Source organism: Mus caroli, chromosome 13, assembly GCF_900094665.2.
Source record: "Mus caroli chromosome 13, CAROLI_EIJ_v1.1, whole genome shotgun sequence".
Classification (NCBI taxonomy): domain Eukaryota; kingdom Metazoa; phylum Chordata; class Mammalia; order Rodentia; family Muridae; genus Mus; species Mus caroli.
The window spans coordinates 85735973-85757629 of record NC_034582.1 but is presented as its reverse complement, the minus strand read 5'-3'; the positions used below and the strand labels follow the sequence as shown (position 1 = coordinate 85757629).

The window sequence follows — 21657 nt, the reverse complement described above, 5'->3', positions numbered from 1 at the left end:
AAGGGAAGGGAAGGGAAGGGAAGGGAAGGGAAGGGAAGGAAGGGAAAAAGGAAGAAAAGAAGAAACTTCACTTGCTTACTAGCGATGTGTAGCTCTGCCTTGCTAGTTGATACACCCTTTTAGGGTGAGGGAGAATTGCCTTAAAGCTCTGTGTCCAAAATTGTTGTTATTAGACATTAATGGTTATTAAGCATTGAAATGACTAGTGATAGAGGGGAGTTAGAGTATGACTTTAATTTTAGTTCATATAAATTTGCCATACACCCATGTTTGGTTAATGCTACCATGTTGGGGAAATGTATGCCTAGATTCTAAAGAACTTTCTCTGATCTTCCTGGGACATGGAGTTACAGATCAAACTTTGGCTGCCTTAGCAGACATCCTAGGTAAAGAAGAAATCCTAATTTTGATTCCAATTTATTTTCTAATCTGAAAAAGTTAATTGTTCTGTTTCAAGAAAAGCCATTTTGGAAGGCAGTTGATCCACTGCACACTTTATGTTCTCTTTAACCTCTTGTTGCCCTGGAGAGAGGGGCAAGCCAAGATTAGTCTGAAGGTTGAACACAATCAGTGGATCACTAGCCTGGGTAGTGACAATTATCATGCTCTTAATAATTTATGTTCTTAATGTTTTGTGGAGAAGAATGACTTGATTTTATAGGAAAGCACTTTAAATGTGTAAGCTAGTCTGAAATGTTTATGATCCGTGGAGAAATTTGCATTTCCATGCCTGAGTTTGCTGAGGTACTCTTGCACTCATGGCCTGGGTAACATCCCTGTGTTTTCCAGCAGCTGTCTTGGAGTCTGCACCAGCCGACAAAGCAGGAGATTCTGCAGATATGTCACCATGTAGATCCCCCACAACTCCCCGGCACCTCCGCTATCGGCAGCCTGGAGGTAAGAGCTCAGACAGGGATTTGGAAAAAGAAAAGTCATCTTGTGCTTCTAGATCAGTGTGCTGCTTGGCTATAATATTTCCTAATGTAACATTAGTTACAAATATGAACTAATCTTCCTACAACCTAGTCTCCAAATCCATTCTAGGCTCACCTAATGGCCCCCAGGGCCCTCCTGTCTTCTGCTAGGCCATCTCTGCTTTTTTTCTTTCCCCAAGGAAACAAAGAACTAACTAACAACAACAAAACTAACAAAGATGAACTAATCTTTATAATTAATATTATATTAGGTAATATTATAACTAGTACTACATAGGTAATATTAGTTAGGTCCAAGAAGTAGAAATATCAGTGATCAGGAAGCCTACCTCTAGTCTGGCTAATATTGATGATTCTGGTATTGTGATGTGTTCTGTGCAGAGGAAGAGAATAAAATGTCCATTGTGGGGGATGGCTAGTTGAGGGGCCAGCATCCCTACCTATATCATTCCATAGTTAGTTTTGAAACACAACAAATATCTATTCATTGGGAGATAGATTGCTCACAAAGCAGAAATACGTTCTCTCTCCATTTTCTGTCCCTATTGATCAAATAAATATCCAAATAAGAGTTGTTTTGAAATGTCTCTTTTCCCTGACCCCTTCCAATGCTGATTATTCCAAGTCAGAAGAGAAAATTACGAAACCAGATTCACTTCACAGGACCCAAGCCAAGTGCAGGGGTTGTTTTTGTGCCTTACTCTCAGGCTTCAGCTATGACATGCTAGCAAAAGATGAAAGCCCATGTCTGCAGGAGGTCACTGCCTCTGTGCCCCCCTCCTCTCTATAGAAGCTGTTGTCATCAGCCCTTGGCAATAAGGGCAGAAAGAGGAGTGTGGGTTATGCTCCGGCCAGATCGCAGTCCTTAAGTCAGACTCCTGGCCAGTTACCAATCATTTGCCTGGCCATTGGCCATTTTGGTTGTCCTGGCAAGTGAAGGCAGCTCACTAGCTTTTCCTATCTTGTCACATGACTGCCGTGGAGTCAGAAAAATCTCTCCACTATTCCTAATACCCTTATCAATGCAGGACCTGACACTTTACTTGGTAAGTGTCTTGGTGGCCTTCCTTGGGTTTATTGCCACCAGGAAAAGAATGTGATCAGAGTTTATGGAGGACTGGTGAGAATTAGATACTGTTCACCCTGTTGCGATTAGAGCTTTGTTTTATAGCCATATATATATATTCACGTGTAAAATTTTAATTTATGTAAGGATTTATTAGTTATTATTTGTCATAGAGACTTGAGAACAGAGGGAATAACCTAGAACGTGGGATAAAACATTGGCTACAAATAGAAGAGAGTATCATATATTTTCTTATTGTGCAGTCAATATCTTTCTTATTTACTTATATATTTGCCACCTGTTTTCATGTTTGGGAACATTGTGAAACTATTTCATCTATCTATCTACCCATCCATTCATTAATAGCCTATGCATTTGCCTATCCATCTGTCTTGTGTATCATCTATGTATCTATCATTCAATCCTCTATTTACCACCTATCTACCATTATCTATCTATCTATCTATCTATCTATCTATCTATCTATCTATCTATCTATCTGTCTGTCTGTCTGTCTGTCTGTCTGTCTGTCTGTCTGTCTATCATCTGTTGCATATATAGCAATTAGTTATCCATCCATCTTATTTATTATCCATCTATTTACTTACTTATTTATAGTATGAAAATTAAAAATCAGAAGCAAACTACTCAGTGCTTTTCAGATCAGAATCATGCCATGCTGTTTTCTCTAAGAGCCTGGGAGAAAACAGTGACGTCTGGCCACAGCATTAGGAAATGCTATGTGACTAGTCTGAGATGTGAAAGCTGCTACAGAGGCTGCTCATTATGTCCTTTCCATTTAAACAATTAAATACTTCACAGTGCATTCATTTATTTACTGCGAAAGGAGTGTATATGTGCCATAGCATGCATATGGGCAAACCATGCAGATGACAACCTATGGGAGTTGGCTCTGTCCCTCCAGCATAGCAGCCCTGGGGATTGAACCTGAGTTCAATAATCTGATTCAGATGAAAAGGTTTGGCAGTAAGCAGCCTTGAGAAAGTGTGTTTGTGTGTGTGTGTGTACAGGTGTGCATGCACGTGCACACATGTGTGGAGGTTAAATGTGGATATCAGATGTCTTTCTCTGTTCTTCTGTACCTTCTATTTTGAGCTAGGGCCTCTTACTGATCCTGAAATGCACTAATTTGATAGACTGTGGGTGGAGGTGGAGATAGCTCCATAGACCTATCCCAGTGCTGGGATTATAGGTGTGTGCTGCCAGGCTGGCATTTTTGAGTGGTGCTAGAGACCCGAACTCATTCATCATGCTTTCACAGCAAGCATTTCACCCACTGAGGCACCCACAGCCTTATAGCCTTTCAATTTTAAACAGGCTACACTTAACTCATCCTTCCTGTGGCATGGGGTCAAACCAAAGGCCTCCTGCATGCTTAACAAATATTCAACCATTAACTGATTTAAAAAATTGTACAGAAAACATGATGTAGAGTCTTCTTAAAATAGTTTTATGTAGCAATATAATTCACTTGCCACAAAATTCTCATTGGATTTTATATACTCAGAAGGCCAGGCAGCCATGACCATGACTTAATTTTAGGACATTTTCATTATCTAAAAGAAATCTTAGAGTCATCAACAAACTGTCCGACTTCTGCCTCTCCCATAACCACTAATCTATGATCTGTGTGTTTGGATTCACCCATTCTAGACATTTAGAGAATCATCCAGTGGGGGACCTTAAAACTGGCTTTCCACTTAGTAAATGCTTCATCCATTTTATAGTATGTGTCAAAACTTCATTCCTTTCTATGATGGAACTTTATTTTCTCAAACCTATTTATCAGAGGAGGGACATTGGAAAGTTTCTAATTTTTGTCTACAGTGAGTACTGCTTCTGTGAATATCCATGTACAACTTTTTTTTGCATAATGTGTATCTTAGTTTGCTGTATGCCTAGAATGGAATTTAACAAGGAGAGCATGGTGCCTGGCTTGGGCCCAAACATTCATCTAATATAGGTGTTAAAGTGAGAATATTCACCACAGAATATCACCCGTATGCCTCACCATTCCATTCCATTTCTTTCCTTTTTAAATAACCAGGACAGGTAGCCGACAGCGCCCACTGTTCTGTGTCACCTGCTTCTGCTTTTGCAATCGCCACAGCTGCAGCAGGACATGGGAGTCCACCAGGTGAGTCTTGAACCAGTGGCCTTTGACTGTCCGGGTCTTGATTACTATGAGGAAATCCAGATGTTCATAGTGTTGGGAAATGAACCCAGAGGACATTATACTAAATGAAACAAGCTGGACACAAAAACTAAACGCTGCATGATGTCACTTATGCTTGGAATCTAAAGGAGTTGAACTCATGGAATCAGAGAGCAGAATAGACGGGACATGGGTAAGGCCTGAGGAGACTAAGGAGACACCAGCTGCATCATACAAAGCTACACTGGCTGATAAGCTCTGGATATCTACTGTGCAGTCTGGTGACCATGGTTTATAATAATAATGATGGTGATGTTGTTGATGATGATAATGATGATAAATTAATATTAAAGATCCTCAGAATGTATTTTTAAAATCCTTATCTCAAAAAGTGACTAATAGATATATTAATGAGCTTGGTTTTATCACTCCAACACACACACACACACACACACACACACACACACACACACACACACACCACAACACACACACATCATGTCATGCCCTAACAACATGAAATAATAATAAGCAACTAAACAACCATCATCAAGTGAGTCTCATATGTTTGATCTTCGGATCATGCTTCTGAGACATTCTGTGTCTGAGGGGAAATGTTACTATCCCTGTGTTGTTTTAACTATTCTCCTGCCTTTGTGTCACATGGCTAAGTCCTGTTTCCTCTTCCCCTCAGTTTGAAGCACATGCAAGATGCAGGGAGGCCTGTAGAGTGGAGAGGCCTCAGGCTGCCTGGTTGCTCACTTGTATTTGCTTTATGATTCCTTATGAATGGTTTCACCCTCAATTTTCAGGGCAAAGAAAATATAATAAAAATAAAATTCCAGTGCTTTAATAAGTGAAAATTATGTTTATTATCTATGTTCTTTTCCCTCACAGGCAGAGGAATGATGTTAAAATTAATTTGCAATTGCTTTAAGTAGACCCATTGCTGTGTCTGTGTGATTGTCACTAGTAATTCTAATCGTGATTTGCAGAGCCAGGAGAACAGATCTACTTTATTAACCCCTGCCACTGCCCAAAAGGGGTCTCTTACCAGGGCCTATGAACCTACCTTTATAATAGTAGCTGGCAGAAAATATCTGTGTGAATTGGTTCTAAATTGATGAACAAAGAGATATGTTCATTATACAATATAGGTGGAGGGTGGGAGATTATTTTCTGTCTCTCATCTAAATAGAGAGCTTGGAGATTTGCCACCTTTAGTGTTTCAGCATATACATCATTGGCTGTGTCAAGAGGTGCTCTTTGTCTTAAATATTCTTTAAATTTACCCCAAAGGCTTCATCAGCATGGAAGAAAACAGTCTGTAATGATCAAATCTTCACAAGCCTGCCTAGTTTTCATGTGCACTGAAAAAGCCTATTTTGGTTTTATGTTTCTATTTTCACTTTTATTTATTAATGTTTTTAGAACATGGAGCCTGCCCTGTTGTTAGATGAGGATATCATTCCTTTCATATCCTCCTCTCTTGGTTTGCCTGAGTCCACCCCTCTTCTCATCCAGAGAATGCAGACCTTGCCTCCCCAAGCTTGGAATTTACATTGGCCTCTTTTGGAGAACATGGCAACCTTTCAGGAGATGTTTATAGGCTTCTGTGGACATGGCTGCATTGTCGGGCCTGCAGTACTCTGCTCCCCCATTTCTTCTCTCTGTTTATCATGCCGCACTGGCAAAGACCCACTTCTCTCACAGGAGTGCATCTACCACAGAAGTATTGTCAGCCCAAGCTTCCTCATTAAACACCCCACATACGCTGTCTGTCTTTGCTGTATTTTCCCATCAATACCACTATTTCACACTCTATATATTTGGTCAATTTTCCTTGCTTATTATTTATTTCTTCAATGGGTATAAAATCCCAGAGGCAGGGATTTTTTGTCTATATACTGCAATATCCTCAGTAGCTTGAATAGTATTGTATGTATAGTAAATAGCCAGTGACTGTTCATTAGTTTCATGAGTCTACCCCAGTGACTGGTTCCTTCTCGGTGCAATTATTTACACTCAGTTCACAACCAGAAGATCCTGTAGCTGCCTCTGCATTCTTGGTGCTGTGCTGTTTTAAGTCGTAGGATGTTGTTATTTTTGCTATCTTTTCTCAGATGAAAGGGTTTGTCTGTTTGTCCAGATGTCTGGGGAAACGATCTCTGTCACTAGAAGGCAGCCCAGTGAGCAGCTCCCCATGAGGGTCAGCTGTGCGGGTCTCAGTGTGCTGGATACCCACAGCTCTGAGATGAGCATGTGATGGGTTCCTAAGATGTTGTCTTGTTGGTACTGATGTGGCTGACGAGTTTTCCTCACTCTCTTGACTCATAAATTCTTGAGATATAACTGAGCAGGAGGGTCCAGGGCATAGAGTGAGGGTTACAAATCTGAAGACAAGTGCTAATTCACCTGCTACTGCTCCTGTTGTGTAATCAACAAGACCTGATTTCATACACAAACATCGACCAAAGCTGGCATTCTGTCCTCCCCAGTGGGACTACCATAGAGGATCTCCAGTTTATACTAGAGCCAGTCAGAGATGGGTCCAGATTTTGTGGGCATACCTGATGCTTAATATAACCTGAGAAGACTCACTCAAGAAAAAGCATTCGGATGTCCAGACATGGTAGCATAGACCTTTGATCCCAGCTCCTGGGATTCAGAAGTAGATGGATCTCTGTGAGTGTCCGAGGATCCTCGTATACACAGAGAGGTCCAGGGCTACACAGTGAAGTCCTGTTTAAAAAAACAAACAACAACACTCTGAAGACAACTCTTCGATGAACCTTCCGAGGCTTTTAGAATAAAGAGGCCCTGAAGCTTAAGCTTTGTGGTCACCCTTGTGAATTTGCTTTTCAGTTGACTATGGTTGGAATATGAGTCAGGCCCCCTAGAAAATGTGGTAAAAGCTTGATCCTCACAGTAGTGCTAATTGGGGAGTGGTAGCCTTATGAAAGGCTCTTAACTAATTGGCACACACAGTTATTTCAGAAATAGCAGACCCTTTACCTGGTACTTACAATGCAGAGGGTTTGTAGTCTGTTTTCTCATCTGTGTACCCCTGAGGCAGTGGAGCTGAGTTTGTGTAACTGGGTTTGGAGAAGTTTTTAAAATTACTAATACCTGGTCCAAGACTGTCCCAGGTGTGAGATCATTGAACTAGTATACTATCTGAACCCTTCCCCCATTTAAAATTATGTGACCATATTTTTTGTAGTGAAGTATAGATAAAAACTTAGCTATCTCTTTCTAAACCTTGGATACAATTCTACTATATCTGTTGCTTATCTTACACGGAACCCCTAGTTGATTTTGATGATATCAGAGTTGGAATTTTAAATTCTCACATTCCTTAATATTTAAAAGATGGTAGGTTGCCTAAAGCTCTTCACCAGAAGAAACTGTTCTTAATCTGAAAGTAATACAAACTGTTGTGTTTTTTATAACACACTTAATGAGCTCATTAATGTACAACTTGCTTACTTTGAAAGACCCACAACATGAGGACTCCCCCACATTCTGACTCAGGATAGGCCACACCCCAAATCACTCATGAGAAACAGTCTTGATGCAAACTGCAACAGGTTTATTTGGGAAAGACCAGTGCACTGGGGATGAGACTCATATCCCACTCAGGGGTAAAGGAGTCGACCACGAGCTCAAGGGGTAAGGGGTTTATATAGGCAAAAACCGCAAACATCTGGCATAAGGAACGGTTAGAGTATTCTGTACAAACATTTCCTGGAACAATGGGGCAAGTTAAACTTCTACTCCCTGCCATTAGTGAGGTCTATTTTGGACACAGGTCTAGGGGCTTAAATAATTTTTCACTCTCTCTCAGGATCTTTCAACTTAAAATACATACCTTAAGGTAGCAAGATATCTCAATGGGTATCATCACTGCCAAGCCTGATGACCTGAGTTAGATTCCTGGAAAACACACGGTGGAAGAGAACAGACTTCTAGAAGTTGTTCTCAGACGTCCACACGTATGCTGTGGCACTTGCATACTTTTACAGTCATGTGCACTACTATATGCACACACATGCACATATGCACACACACAAGTAGAATAAATTTACAGATCAATTAATTTTAGTATGTTCTCAGAATAGCACAACAATCACTACAATAAATTTGAGAAACTTTCCCACAGCCCTTGTCTCACCTGTCTCTTCCTCCAATTTCTCTGAGTTGCTGATATCTTTCTTATCCCGTAAATTAATCCATTCGGGACATTTCCTATAAAAGAAATCATGTAATATGTTAGTTACCCTTTTTTTTTTCATTTACTTAGTGTAATGTTTTGGAGGCCTTTCCATTTGTTTGTAGTATGTAATAGCCACTTGATGCATTTTATTGTGGGATAATATTCTTTGGTGTGGATATACCATGTTCCACTTATTCGTCCACCAGTTTTTTGAGTTGTTGCCATTCTTTGACTACTGTGAATGATACTGACACCACCATTTGTAGATGCGTGGATGCGTGTTTTCACCTCATTTTGAGAACATGTCTAAAGATTGAATTACTGGATTGTGTAATTACAGTTTCATGAATATCATTTAATTCAAAAGAGTCTTATCCTTCTTACTGGCAGTATTTATTCTAGTCCATTGTTTGAGGCTGTAATTCTGTGTATGTTGTACCCTTTGAAATTTTCCCATGGTACTTACATGTGGTGCGCTTTGCCTTGTGTTTTGCTTTGGGCTATTTCTTCATCTCCTTCCCTTTTGCCCCTTCCATTTCAGTTTGGAGATTTTTGTTGGTCATCATTAGGCTCAGTCCTTCTCCCTCAGCTGTGCTAAGTCTCCTGTGAATTCAGTGAAGGCATCCTCCATCTCTAGCATTTCTTCTCCATTCCTTACATGGCCCTTCTGCTTACAGTGCCCTCACTGACTGCACAATGTGCCTGCTTCTCCCACTAAAGCTCTTACCACACTAGCCATCGTTAAATTCCCCATGTAATAGTTGTCACAGCCAAGTCTCTTCCTGAGGCTCACTCTCTGTTATATACTAAATTATGTTCCAAATTCATAAATGTACATTCTAGCCCCAATTACCCCCAAATAGCACTGTGTTTGGTTAAAAGTTCTTCAAAAAGTTAACAGTTAAATGGCTTATGTCGTGGGTCTAATCCAGTGTGACCTGTGCCTTAAAAGATGAGTTGTTTCAGACCTAAACATACCCAGAGAGTTGACCCCATAATGCCAAAGCAAGGTGATGGCCCCTTAGATAGAAGTCAAAGTAAGTACCTCAAATGCAACTAAGCCTAGTAATAAGGCTGGTTTGACATCTAACTTCCAGAACTGGAAGGAAGTGATTTCTTTTGTTTACATTGCAGCCTTTGGTATTTTATAACTGCAGCCTGAGCAAGCTAATGGGACCCCTCACACTGTGTTCTTGTCTTTTGGTAAACCCTGTAATTTCTTGTTGACAGAGATGATAGTGATAAAGGTCCCCTAGCGTGGGGACTTGTGTTACTGAGGTTGGAATTCAGTTTGTATTTGGGGTATCCTGTACTTACAGGAAACACAGGCTTCAGTTTCTTCTTTGTGTTTGCCCTCTTGGCCGCAGTCTTCCCTGACTAGTGCAGAAGTCCTGTGACGTACAGCCCTTCCTGCCATGACCCACAGCCATTGACTATGGGTCAATGAGAGGAGGCATCTGTGTCTCCCAGTAGAAAGTAGTGTTTTAAAAACTCAGTCTCAGAGCTGTGGTTTCTCTGCAGAACAGCTTCTATCCCTGCCTGCCCCATACTTCCATGGCTGCAGCCTTTCCTCCCTTGAATTGCTGATCCTTGTGGATTTCACTTTCCCTGGAGGTAAAACAGAAAGTGCCAGAACGGGAAGAGTGGCTTCCCGAAGCTGATGAGTCTCTGCTGTGTTTTTCCTTTAAAAGAATGCCTTTATTAAATAAAGGTGTTGGGCACATTCCACGTTCCTCCTCTCCTCTCCCTACAAGAACCATGAAGAGATCTTGCTCCTGTCTCTACTGTGAACACACAAGTGTTTCCCAAAGTAAATTCCACAAAAGTGTGGAGCCACTTCGGAGTGTGACCCTCAATCTCCTCAAGTTCATTTCTAAACCATTGTCATACTCCAGTCAGGAAGCAAAATGACCACTTGATGCTACCACTAAACAGTTCTAGTGGCCTGCTCGATCTGGGTGCACCTTGGATCACCCCTCTGGATACACCTTCTCTTCAGACTTGGGGCAGCCATTTGTCATACAGCTTAGTTTTCTGGTGTGTCTGAGAAACATTTTTTAGTTTTAGTCTGCCCAGATTTTTCTTGTGGTAAGCACAAATGTGATAAATTCCAAGATGATTACATTTTGGAGCTAAAACTAAAGTTTTTATGTGGTGGGATTTTTTTCCATAGCATTTTTTCTCTATAATTTAATTTATTTATTCATTTTTCATCCCCATCACAGTCCTCTCCCCCCCCCCGACTCCAGTCCCCCCTCACATGATCCCCCCCTCCATCTCCCCTCCCATTTACCTCTGAGAAGGGAGAGGCTCCCCTGGGTACCAACCTACCCACTCTAACACCTCACTGCAGGACTAGACACATCCTGTCCCACTGAGACCAGACTAGGCTGCCCAGTTAGGGAAACAGAATCCACAGGCAGGCAACAGAGTCAGGGTTTGCCCCTGTTCCAGTTGTTGGGGGATCTGTGTGAAGACCAAGCTGCACATCTGCTACATATGTGGCATGGGGCCTAGGCCCAGCCTGTGTATGTGGGGTTGTTTAATTCCATGAATTAATCGGAGAAGTACCCACTTTAATAATATTCAGTCTTATAGTCCACAAATTTGGAATGACTTCATTTATTCATATCGTCTTTCATTTGTTGGTTTATGAGTTAGTTACACCAGTATTTTTATATTCTTTAGAATTCTTCACGTATCAGTTTATCTATGAATAATAGTAGTTTTATTTCTTCAAGTGTAATCTGCGTGGCTTCTACTTATTTTCTTTCTTTATTGCATTTGCTGGAACCAATATTAACTTTTTGATTTTTTTTTGTTTGTTTCTGTGATTTGATTTCTAAAATAGGACTGGCACAGCTAACATTAATCATCAACTTAATATGACCTAGAAAAAGAGTATCAATTGAGTAGTCTTTAGCAGGTTGCTCTGTGGGCATGTCAGTGAGGGATTGTCTTGATTGTTGATGTTGGAGGACACAGATCACTGTGGACAGTGATGTTCCCTGTTATCTAGTCCTGGGCAATAATGGAAACTGGCTGGGCATGCATGAAATAAGCCAGAGAGAAAACCAGCAAGGAGAATTTTCCTTCATGGTGTCCTGCCTGGAGTTCATGCCATGATTTCCTTCAATGATGGACGTATTCCAGCTTGTATGCAAAGATAATAAGCCCACCCACTAGTTAAGTTGCATTTACTTAGAGTGGTTTTATGACAGGAGCAGAAGGGATTCCAGAACATGGGGCTTCCTGTATTGTTGGGACTCGAGCTTCTGAACTAAAATGATCTTCCCACCTCAGCCTTCCAAGTAACTGGGACGAACATGCAAGCAAAGCATGGATGGTTTCAGGCCCTGTTGGAACTGGAAAAGTTCCTTCAAATCTTTGCTGGATGTGGGAGCTGAACAGTGGTGGTGATATAGATGGTGCTTATGTTTTTACAGTGATCGTATAAACATAACTGGCCCACAAAATCCATCCAACACAATAATATCCCAAAGATCTCTTTATGTAAACAGCCCCATTACCTTTCACATGTTGAGCCCAGATCCCTCACACTTGCCCAGGTCTGCTATTCGTTTGCACAAGTTTGAACTGAAGGCATCTGGGAGGACTTTCCTTGTCATTTTTGCTTCTTCATGTGCTTATGATGGTTTCAGACTGTCTGTTTTCTGCTAAGGTATTCTTGCTTAGGATATATTTTCTATTTTCCTCTCAAATGTTTAAAAAAATTTTCATTTCATCAACGACAACAGGTTGAAATCTAGGGGATAAGAGATTAGATTCTTTAAAGTGTAATTTTAAAGACAAACATTATCACTGCTATTAGTGGAAAATGCAGAGCATTAGCAAGCCAAGCTTAAATGAATCACGATCTCAAGTCTTATTTCTAGATAAACATGTAAACACACACCCTCCTAGCATCAGAATTGTGGAATTGAAAAGCTGTGTCTTTTACTGGTGTGAATGTAACCCTGAGCCTGCAGATCAGCTAAGAATGCACACAGCAGCTGGCCCTTGCATTCTATTCTTGGAAAGGGGCCATAGGACAAGTTTGACCACACATAGTATTCACTGCTGCTGATCATGTCTTCTCTGCACCTCCCAAGCAGACTCACATCCTTACTACAGAAGCCCAGATGCCCTCTTCCCTGGCTGGGCTGCATTGCCAAGTCCTCTGTCTGTGTGTAGACCTTTCCCATGCTCTATGTAGATGATTCTCTTACTGATGCTGCTTCAAAGGGCTGCAAAGCAAGTGGATTCTGCCTCACAGTGTTAACTGCTGTTTGATTCCATCACCGATCCATCTGTTTAGGGTCAGGAAGGTAGCCTAAGCAGGGGATAGGAAGCTGAAACACATTTACACAGGACAGCCACAGCTCACCTCCTGCTGAGCATTGTTCTAATAGGAATGAAACATTACAAATGCCAGACCTGTTTTCTCCCTTTGTTTTTGTTTTTAAAGAAAAGCCAGAAATCTGCATGTTTTTTTTGAGAAATTTTCCGGTTTTTATAGAAATTGAAAATGAATTCATACTCTTTATAAACATAGTTGTAACCAAACAAAATATGTCTGTGGGCCACACTTGGCTGTAAGCCATTAGTGGTTGACCTTGGATTTACTATAACCAGTTACAGCTGGAGTTGAGGATGATTGGAGCTTAGATTTGCTGAGATACCCTCAGATCTTATTAATAGACTCCTGACTCGCTTTATCAGACCCATTCACCAGCTTTAGCATGCCTTTTGCTGGCCTGTCTCCAGGGAGTTATCCCCACTTTTCTACTGTCTTTGACCACTTTGGCTTTCAAAGGGCAATAATCCAAGCTCAAAGATTTGGGAGATGTGTCATTGTCAGCTGCACCATGGGCACATGATGCTGAAGTATGAGAAGAGGAGTGGCAAAGTGCTATGCCCAGGCTCTCAGTGATAGAGACAGAGGCTCACACTTATGACCTAATCGCTATCTCCTTGCCTTGATATTGCCACTAATTCCATATTAACTGTACAAGAGCCAGAGCTCAAGAAGCCTGGAATGTGTGACATATCCACTCTCACAGCTGTGTCTATGCACAATATACTCACCTTATTGCAATGAAAGGATCTAGTCAGAAGGAGCTTTTGTCTGTGTTGAGAGTAGGGTTGCATTTACAGTAAGATATTGATTTCTGTCAATTAAGTTAATGCCACACTTTTACCCTGACATGTTTTCAGGATCTGTGAGAACATCCAGCCTTTTAAAACAGCTTATGCGTACCAATAAAGCTGTAGGAAAGGCAAAGAATCTGGTCTTTTGCCAATGTTTGTATTACAAGCTAAAATTGAAACTGCTGGCAGGAGTCACATGTTGATTTTCTATTTCAAAATCAGAACATCATGCAGACATTTTACTGTAGCACATCCCAGGGCAGCTTGTCTACAGTGGAAAAAGAACAGCTCAGGCTCCTAACTACACCTGCCTCCTGGGCTTCTGAGAAGCCCCCTAGAGGCAAGGACTCCAGAAAGGAGAGATGCTGCTGATAGCAAGGCAAGAAAACAGAGGCAAGGAGTCCCTACAACACCTGCCCGCCTCTCTCCTGGTTGGTCAGGGCATAGTAGGAAATGCGCTGAGCATCTAACCAGGTAAGAGGTGTAAGGACAGATGGTGGCCAAATATGGCGTTCCATATGTAGAGGATTCCCCCATCTTTTCATTTTCTAACAAAGACTGACCTTTGTCCTAGATCATAGATAGCTTCTCTTTTACTGCACCCTGCTTTTCCCCTCTGTATGTTCTTACTCTGTGGAATTCTGTACCTTTATGTGACAACATGTCCTCTAGTTACACTTGGTCATACCATTTGTCAAGCAAATGAAAGGGCATTTTACTTTCCCCTATTTAAGACTTATTAAGAATTTATTTTTTCCCATTTTTATTAGTTTTAATATTTTGTGGAATGTGTTTCAATCAATCATAGTTGCCATTTCATCCTACTCCCCCCCCAAATTCACCCCACCCCCACCCACCCATTTTCAGGCCCTCTTTTATTTTTTAAAAAAACCCATCCAGTACAGTCAGTGCTGCTCATATACTTTTGAGCGTGTGGCCTTCCACTGGAGCATGACCAACCCATCAGGGGACTTAACCCTTGTGACAGTGCTCCCTCTCCCAGCAGCAGTGCTCCCTCTCCCAGCAGCTGTCACATGCCCATCGCTCTCCAGCTAGGGGTAGGACTTCATATATGCCTCCTCTCTCCATGTCAGGAGTTTTGTTTGTTTTTATGTATTAATTAAGTTATTTATTTCCTTTACATCCAAATTACAGCTTCCCGTCCCTCCTCTCCTCCCAGTCCCTCCATCTTACCTCCCCTACTCCCATCCACCCCTCCTCCCAACCATGGGAGGCCTCTTAGGGATATTGACAAGCCTTGGCATATCAACATGCAGTAAGGCATCTTCTCCTATTGAGGCTAGACAAGGCAGCTCAGTAAGAGGAAAGAGACCCAAAGGTAGGCAGAGACAGCTCCTGCCTCTGCTTTAGGAGTCCCATGGGAAGATCCAGCTGCTCAACTGTTACATATGTGCAGGAGGCTTAGGTCCATCCCATGCACGCTCTTGGTTGGCAGTTCAGTCTCCATGAGCCCCTATAGGCCCAGGTTAGTTGATTCTGTAGGTTTTCTTGTGATGTCCTTGACTCCTCTTGGCTCCTTCAGTCCATCCTCCCCCTCTTCCACAGGATTCTCCAAGCTCCACTTGATGTTTGACTATGGGTCTCTGCATCAGTTTCCATCAGCTGCTGGATGAAGCCTCTCTGATGACAGTTATGCTAGGCCCCTATCTGCAAGTATACAGAATATGACTATGTCAGGGGTGTGCTACCTCTCATGACATGGGTTTCAAGTAGGGCCAGACATTGGATTGCCCTTCCTTCAAATTCTGCTCCATCTTTTATCCCTGGTTATCTTGTAGCTAGGACAAATAGTGGGTCTAAGACTGCATATACACCATTGCTAGGAGTCTTAGCTAGGTTTACCCTCATGTATTCCTGGGAGTCTTCATTGTCCTGGGTTTTCAGGATCATCCCTGAGATGTCCAATCCCCAATCCAGTTGTTTCTTCTAGTACTCTCTCAGTCCTCCGTCCACCTCATCCCTCCTGCTGCCACCCCCACCTCTCTCCTACCCAGCCCCCTCCCTCCATCCTTCCCTAGTGTCTAATCTATTTCCTCTTCTAGGTGATATTCAAGCACTCCCCCTTGGGCATTTCCTGTTACTTAGCTTCGTTGGGTCTGTGGATTGTAGTGTGGCTATCCTGTACTTTATGACTAATGTCCACTTATAAGTGAGTATATACCATGTATGTCTTTCTAGGTCTGACTGATCTCACTCAGGATGCTACTTTCTAGTTCCATCCATTTACCTGAATATTTTATGATGTCATTGTTTTTTAATAGTTGAGCAATGTTCCATTATGTGAATGTAACACATTTTCTCTATCCATTCCTCAGTTGATGGACATCTAGGTTGTTTCCAGTTTTGGCTATTATGAATAAATCTACCATGAACACTGTTGGATAAATGTCCTTGAGTTATGATGGAGCATCTTTTGGGTGTATAACCATGTCACTCAGGAGTCTTGAGTAGATAGGTCTTGAGAAAGAACTACTATCAATTTTCTGAGAAATTGCCAAGTTGATTTACAAAGTGCTTGTAGAGTCTTTATTCCCACCAGCAATGGAAAGGTGTTGCCCTTGCTCCACAGCTTCTCCAGCATATGCTAGTCCTTGAGGTTTTTATCTTGGCCATTTTGATGGGTGTAAAAATGGAAGGACTCTCATAGCCATTTGATTTGCATTACCCTGACAACTAAGGATATTGGACATTTTTTTAAGTGCTTCTCAGACATTAAGGGATTCCTCTGTCAAGAATTCTCTGTTTAGATCTGTACCCCATCTTTAATTATTTTGTTTGTTGATGTCTCAATTCTTGAGTTCTTTATATATTTTGGATATCAGCCCTCTCTGGATGCGTGGTTGGTGAAGATCTCTTCCCATTCTGTAGGCTGTTGTTTTGTCCTATTGATGGTGCCCATTGTCTAACAGAAGCCTCTCAGTTTCATGAGGTCTCATTTATTGATTGTTGATCTTACTGCCTGAGCTGTTGGTGTTCTGTTCAAAAAGTGGTCTCCTGTGCACTCAAGGCTATTCCCCACTTTCTCTTCTATTAGATTTAGTGTATTTGGTTTTATGTTGTGGTCCTTGAGCCACTTGGACTTGAGTTTTTGCAGAGTGATAGATATGGATCTATTTGCAGTCTTCTACATGTGCACATCCAGTTAGACCAGCATCATTTGTTGAAAGTGCTTTCTTTTTCCCACTGTATTTTTTTTTGCCTTCTTTTCAAAAGTCAAGAGGCCTTAGTTGTGTGGGTTTATTTCTTGGTCTTCAATTCTATTCCACTGATCATCCTGTCTGTTTTTATGCTAATATGATGCAGTTTTTATTACTATTGCTCTGTAGTACAGTAAAATCAGGGATGTGATACCTCTAGAAGTTCTTTTATTGTACAAGATTGTTTTAGCTATTGTGTGTTTTCTGGTTTTCCACATGAAGTTGAGAATTACTCTTTCAAGGTCTGTGAAGAATTGTCTTGAAATTTTGATGGGAATTGCATTGAATCTGTAGATTGCTTTTGGTAAAATGGCCATTTTTACTATGTTAATCCTACCAATCCCTGAGCATGGCAGTCTTTCCATCTTCTGATATCTTCTTCAGTTTCCTTCTTCAAAGACTAGAAGTTTTTGTCAGACAGGTCTTTCACTTGCTTGGTTAGAGTCACACCAAGGTATTTTATATTATTGTGTCTATTGTTGATGGCATTGTTTCCCTAATCTTGTTTTCAGCCTGTTTATTGTTTGTATATAGGAGGGCTACGGATTTTTTGTTTTAGTTAAATTTGTATCTAGCCACTTTGCTGAAGGTGTTTAGCAGCTGTAGGAGTTCCCTGGTAGAATTTTTGGTGTTGCTTATGTATATACTATCATATCATCCACAAAAAGTGATACCTAGACTTCTTCCTTTCCAATTTGTATCCTCTCAGTTTTCCTCAGTTGTATTATTGTTCTGGCTAGAACTTCAAGTACTATAGTGAATAGGTATGGAGAGAGTGGACAGCCTTGTCTTCTTCCTGATTTTAGTGGAATTACTTTAAATTTCTCTCCATTTAATTTGATGTTGGCTATCAGCTTGCTATATATTGCCTTTACAGTGTTTAGATATGTGCCTTGTATCTTAATTTCTCCGAGACTTGTTTCCTAAAGCAGTGCTGGATTTTGTCAGAAAAATTTTCAGCATGAGATGAGATGATCATGTGTTTTTTCTTTCGGTTTGTTTATATGGTGGATTACATTGTTAGATTTTCATATATTGACCCATCCCTGCATCTCTGGTATGAAGTCAACTTGATGATGGTGGATGATGTTTTTGATGTGTTCTTAGATTCAGTTTGCAAGTATTTTATTGAGTATTTTTGCATCAGTGTTCATAAGGGAAATTGGTTTGAAATTTTCTTTCTTGGTGGAATTTTTGTGTGGTTTAGGTATCAGGGTAACTGTCTCATAAAATTACTTTGGCAGTGTTCCTTCTGTTTCTACTTTGTGGAATAATTTGAGGAGTACTTATATTATCTGTCCTTTGAAAGTCTGGCAGAATTCTTCACTAAAACCATCTGGACTTGGCTTATTGGGGGGTGGGGTGTTAATGACTGTTTCTATTTCCTTAGGGATTATAGGTCTATTTAGATTTTTACCTGATCTTAATTTAACTTTGGTCATTGGTATTTTTCTAGAAAATCATCCATTTCATTTAGATTTTCTGACTTTGAGCTGTAAAGGTTTGTGAAGTAAGACCAAATTATCCTTGGATTTCCTTGGTATCTGTTGTTATGTCCCCCTTTTACTTATGATTTTGTTAATTTGGAAATTCTTCCTCTGCCCTTTAGTTAGTTTGGCTAAGTGTTTATCTATCTTGTTGATTTTCTCAAACAACAATAACAACCCAAGTCTTGGTTTCACTGATTCTTTGTATTGTTCTCTTTGTTTCTAATTTATTGATTTCAGCCCTGAGTTTAATTATTTCCTTCCATCTACTCCTCTTGGATGTGTTTGCTTCTTTTTGTTCTAGAGTTTACAGGTATGCTGTTAAGTTGCTAGCGTGAGATCTCACTAAATTTTTATGAAGGTGATCAGTGCTATAAACATTCTCTCTTAGCACTGCTTTCCTTGTGTCCTATAAGGCTAGGTATGTTGTGCATTCACTTTCATTGAATTCTAGAAAGTCTTTAATTTCTTTATGTCTTCCTTGACCGAGTGGTCATTGAGTAGAGAGTTGTTCAGTTTCCATAGGTTTGTAGGTTTTATTATTTCTTTTGAGGTTCAAGTCCAGCTTATATCCATGATGGTCTGATAAGATACTGGGGTTATTTCAGTTTTTTTGTACCTGTTGAGACTTGCTTTATGTCTGAGGATATGGCCAATTTTGGAGAAGGTTGCTGAGAAGAACCTTGGGTGAAATGTTCTGTAGAGATCTGTTAGGTCTATTTGATTCACAACATATGTTAGTTTCATTATTATTCTGCTTAGATTCTGTCTAGATAACAAATCCATTGGTGAGAATGGGTTGTTGAAGTCTTGCACTATTAATGTGAAGGGCTCACTATGTAATTTAAGCTTTAGTAATGTTTCTTTTATGAATGTGTGTGCCCTTGTATTTGGGGCATTGATATTCAGAATTGAGACATCATCTTGGTGGATTTTTCCTTGATGAGTATGAAGTGTCCTCCATATCTTTTGATTACTTTTGGTTGGAAATCTATTTTAATAGATATTATAATGACTACTTCAGCTTGCTTCTTGGGTCTGTTTGCTTGGAAAACTTTTTTCCAACCTTTTACTTTGAGGTAATTTCTCTTTTTGCTGAACTGAGTTTCTTGTATGCAGCAGATTGATGGATCCTGTTTTCACATTCATTCTGATAGTCTGTTTGTTTTTTTTTTTTTTAAGTTGGGGAATTGAATCCATTGATACTGAAAGATATAGATGAGCAATTATTGTTAATTCCTGTTATTTTGATGGTGGTGGTGGTAGCATGTGTGTGAAGTCATTTATTTCCCATGTTTTCTTGGGTGTAGTTAACCTCCTTGGGTTGGAGGTTTTCTTCTGGTATCTCCTGTTGAGCGGATTTGTGGATACATTTTTTTTAATGGTTTTGTTGTGGAATATCTTATTTTTCCCATCTATGGTTGAAATTTTGCTGGGTATAGTAGTCTGGGCTGGCATCTGCGGTCTCTCATCAACTGCAAGATATCTCCCCAGGCCCTTCTGACTGTTTAAGTCTCTGTTAAGAAGTTGGGTGTAATTCTAAAGGTCTGCCTTTATATGTATGTGACCTTTTCACAATGTGGCTTTTAATGTTTTTTCTTTATTCTGTTCATTTAGTATTTTGATTATTATGTGTTAGGGGGATTTTCATTTATGGTCCAATCTATTTAGTACTCTGTGAGCTTCTTATATGTTTATAGGCATCTCTATCTTTAGCTTAGGAAGATTTTCTTCTATGATTTTGTTGAAAATATTTTCTGGGTCTCTTAGCTGGGAATTTCTTCTATTTCTATTATTCTTAGGTTTGGTCTTTTCATAGTGTTCCAAATTTCCTTTGGTGTTTTGTGTCAGAAACTTTTTAGATTTAACATTTTCTTTGACCAAAGAAAATGTATCAGTTTCTTCTATTGTATCTTCTCAGCCTTAGATCTCTTGTATTCTGTTTGTGATGGTTGTGTCTGCAGTTTCTGTTCCCTTACCTAGGCTTTCCATCTCCAGGATTCCCTCAGTTTGTGTATTCTTTATTGTGTCTACATTTCCATTTTCAGGTGTTAAACAGTTTTATTCATTTCCTTCACTATTTTATTGTATTTTCCTGTATGTCTTTAAGGGATTTATTCATTTTCTCTTTAAAGGCCTCTTTTGTTCTCATAAGATTGGATTTAAGGTCATTTTCTTGTGCTTTGGCTGTGTTAAGATATCCAGGTCTTGCTGTAGTAGAATATCTGAGATTTGGTGGTGTCATATTGTCCTGGCTCTTGTTGATTGTATTATTATGCTGACTTTTAGCCTTCTGTATTTTGTGGTTATTACAGGTTTAGAAACTGGTTTCTTGAGTTTATTCTGTTTAGATGGGTGGGATTTGTGGATGTTTTACCCCCTTGGTATGGAGTTCTCATGACTAGCAAGTCTTCTGGACCACTAGGATGCCTCCCTTTGGGGTTTTTTGACCAACATGGCCTCTGGAGTTCTGGATGATAACCTTATTTCTGGGGTCCCTAGTACCAGCATGGACTGGGGCCCCCCAATGCCAGAGTGGACCATGGGAAAGCAGGCAGAGTTGTGGACAAACATGAGAGGGGCTGCAGTTTACTACTATTGGGTGTCCATTAGGGGCACTTAGCAGGCAAGGGTTTGGAATGGGGTCATACCTGGTTGTTCCTGGTGCTGGTAGACATTTTGTAATGCAGGCAGACTTGTAGGCCAGAGAATGGAGCTCATGGTACTGGGTGCAGTTTACCATTCTTGGGCATGCTTTAAGAGGACTTGGTGGGCAAGGGCTTGTGGGAGGTTTCTTACCTGGTTGTCCACAGTACCAGCTGGCCTCTGGGAATGCAGGTAGAGTTGTGCCTCCATTCTAGAAATGTTTCTGGCTTGAGCTTGATCTGCTGCTGTTTATACTAAATCAGCTGCTGTGGATTCATATGTACCATGGCCTGCTGTGTGTGAAAACATGGTGTCCTTGTAGTTGTCCACACTCTCTGGCTCTTTCAGTCTTTCTTCCCATCTTCCACAATGATATCTGAACCTGACAGGGAGAAGAGATGATTTAGATTTCTCCTTTCAGACTGAGCATGGCACAGTCTCTTATTCTCTGCACCTTGAGCTCTTGTGGGTCTCTGTGTTAAATGAAGTCCAGTACAAAAAGAAGCTTCCCTGATGAGGGTTGAGAACTATACCAATCTATGGATATAATGAAAAGTCTAAGAGCTGAGTATTATGCGCCCCAGGTGGAGTAGTAGTAATAGTGTCTCTTCCCGGTCATGTGGCCTGTAAAGCCCCAGGTGCTTGGCTCTTTCTCTTCCTGGTCATATGGCCTGTAAAGCCCCAGGTGCTTGGCTCTTTCTCTTCCTGGTCATGTGGCCTGTAAAGCCCCAGGTGCTTGGCTCTTTCTCTTCCTGGTCATGT

At 40.7% G+C, this 21657-nt stretch overlaps 1 protein-coding gene across 5 annotated transcripts in view; it reads left to right on the top strand.

The window, feature by feature from the left end:
• Nucleotides 1-21657, top strand: part of Rasgrf2 (Ras protein specific guanine nucleotide releasing factor 2) — a 224913-nt gene that overhangs the window by 142280 nt on the left and 60976 nt on the right. For 4 of the 5 annotated variants that reach the window (XM_029468512.1, XM_029468511.1, XM_029468513.1 and 1 more), the window contains exons 16-17: nucleotides 790-897; nucleotides 4070-4159. In XM_029468512.1, coding sequence (XP_029324372.1) covers nucleotides 790-897; nucleotides 4070-4159 — 198 coding nt within the window. The remainder of the gene's footprint in view (nucleotides 1-789; nucleotides 898-4069; nucleotides 4160-21657) is intronic. The other variant, XM_021180496.1, reaches the window with a different exon arrangement.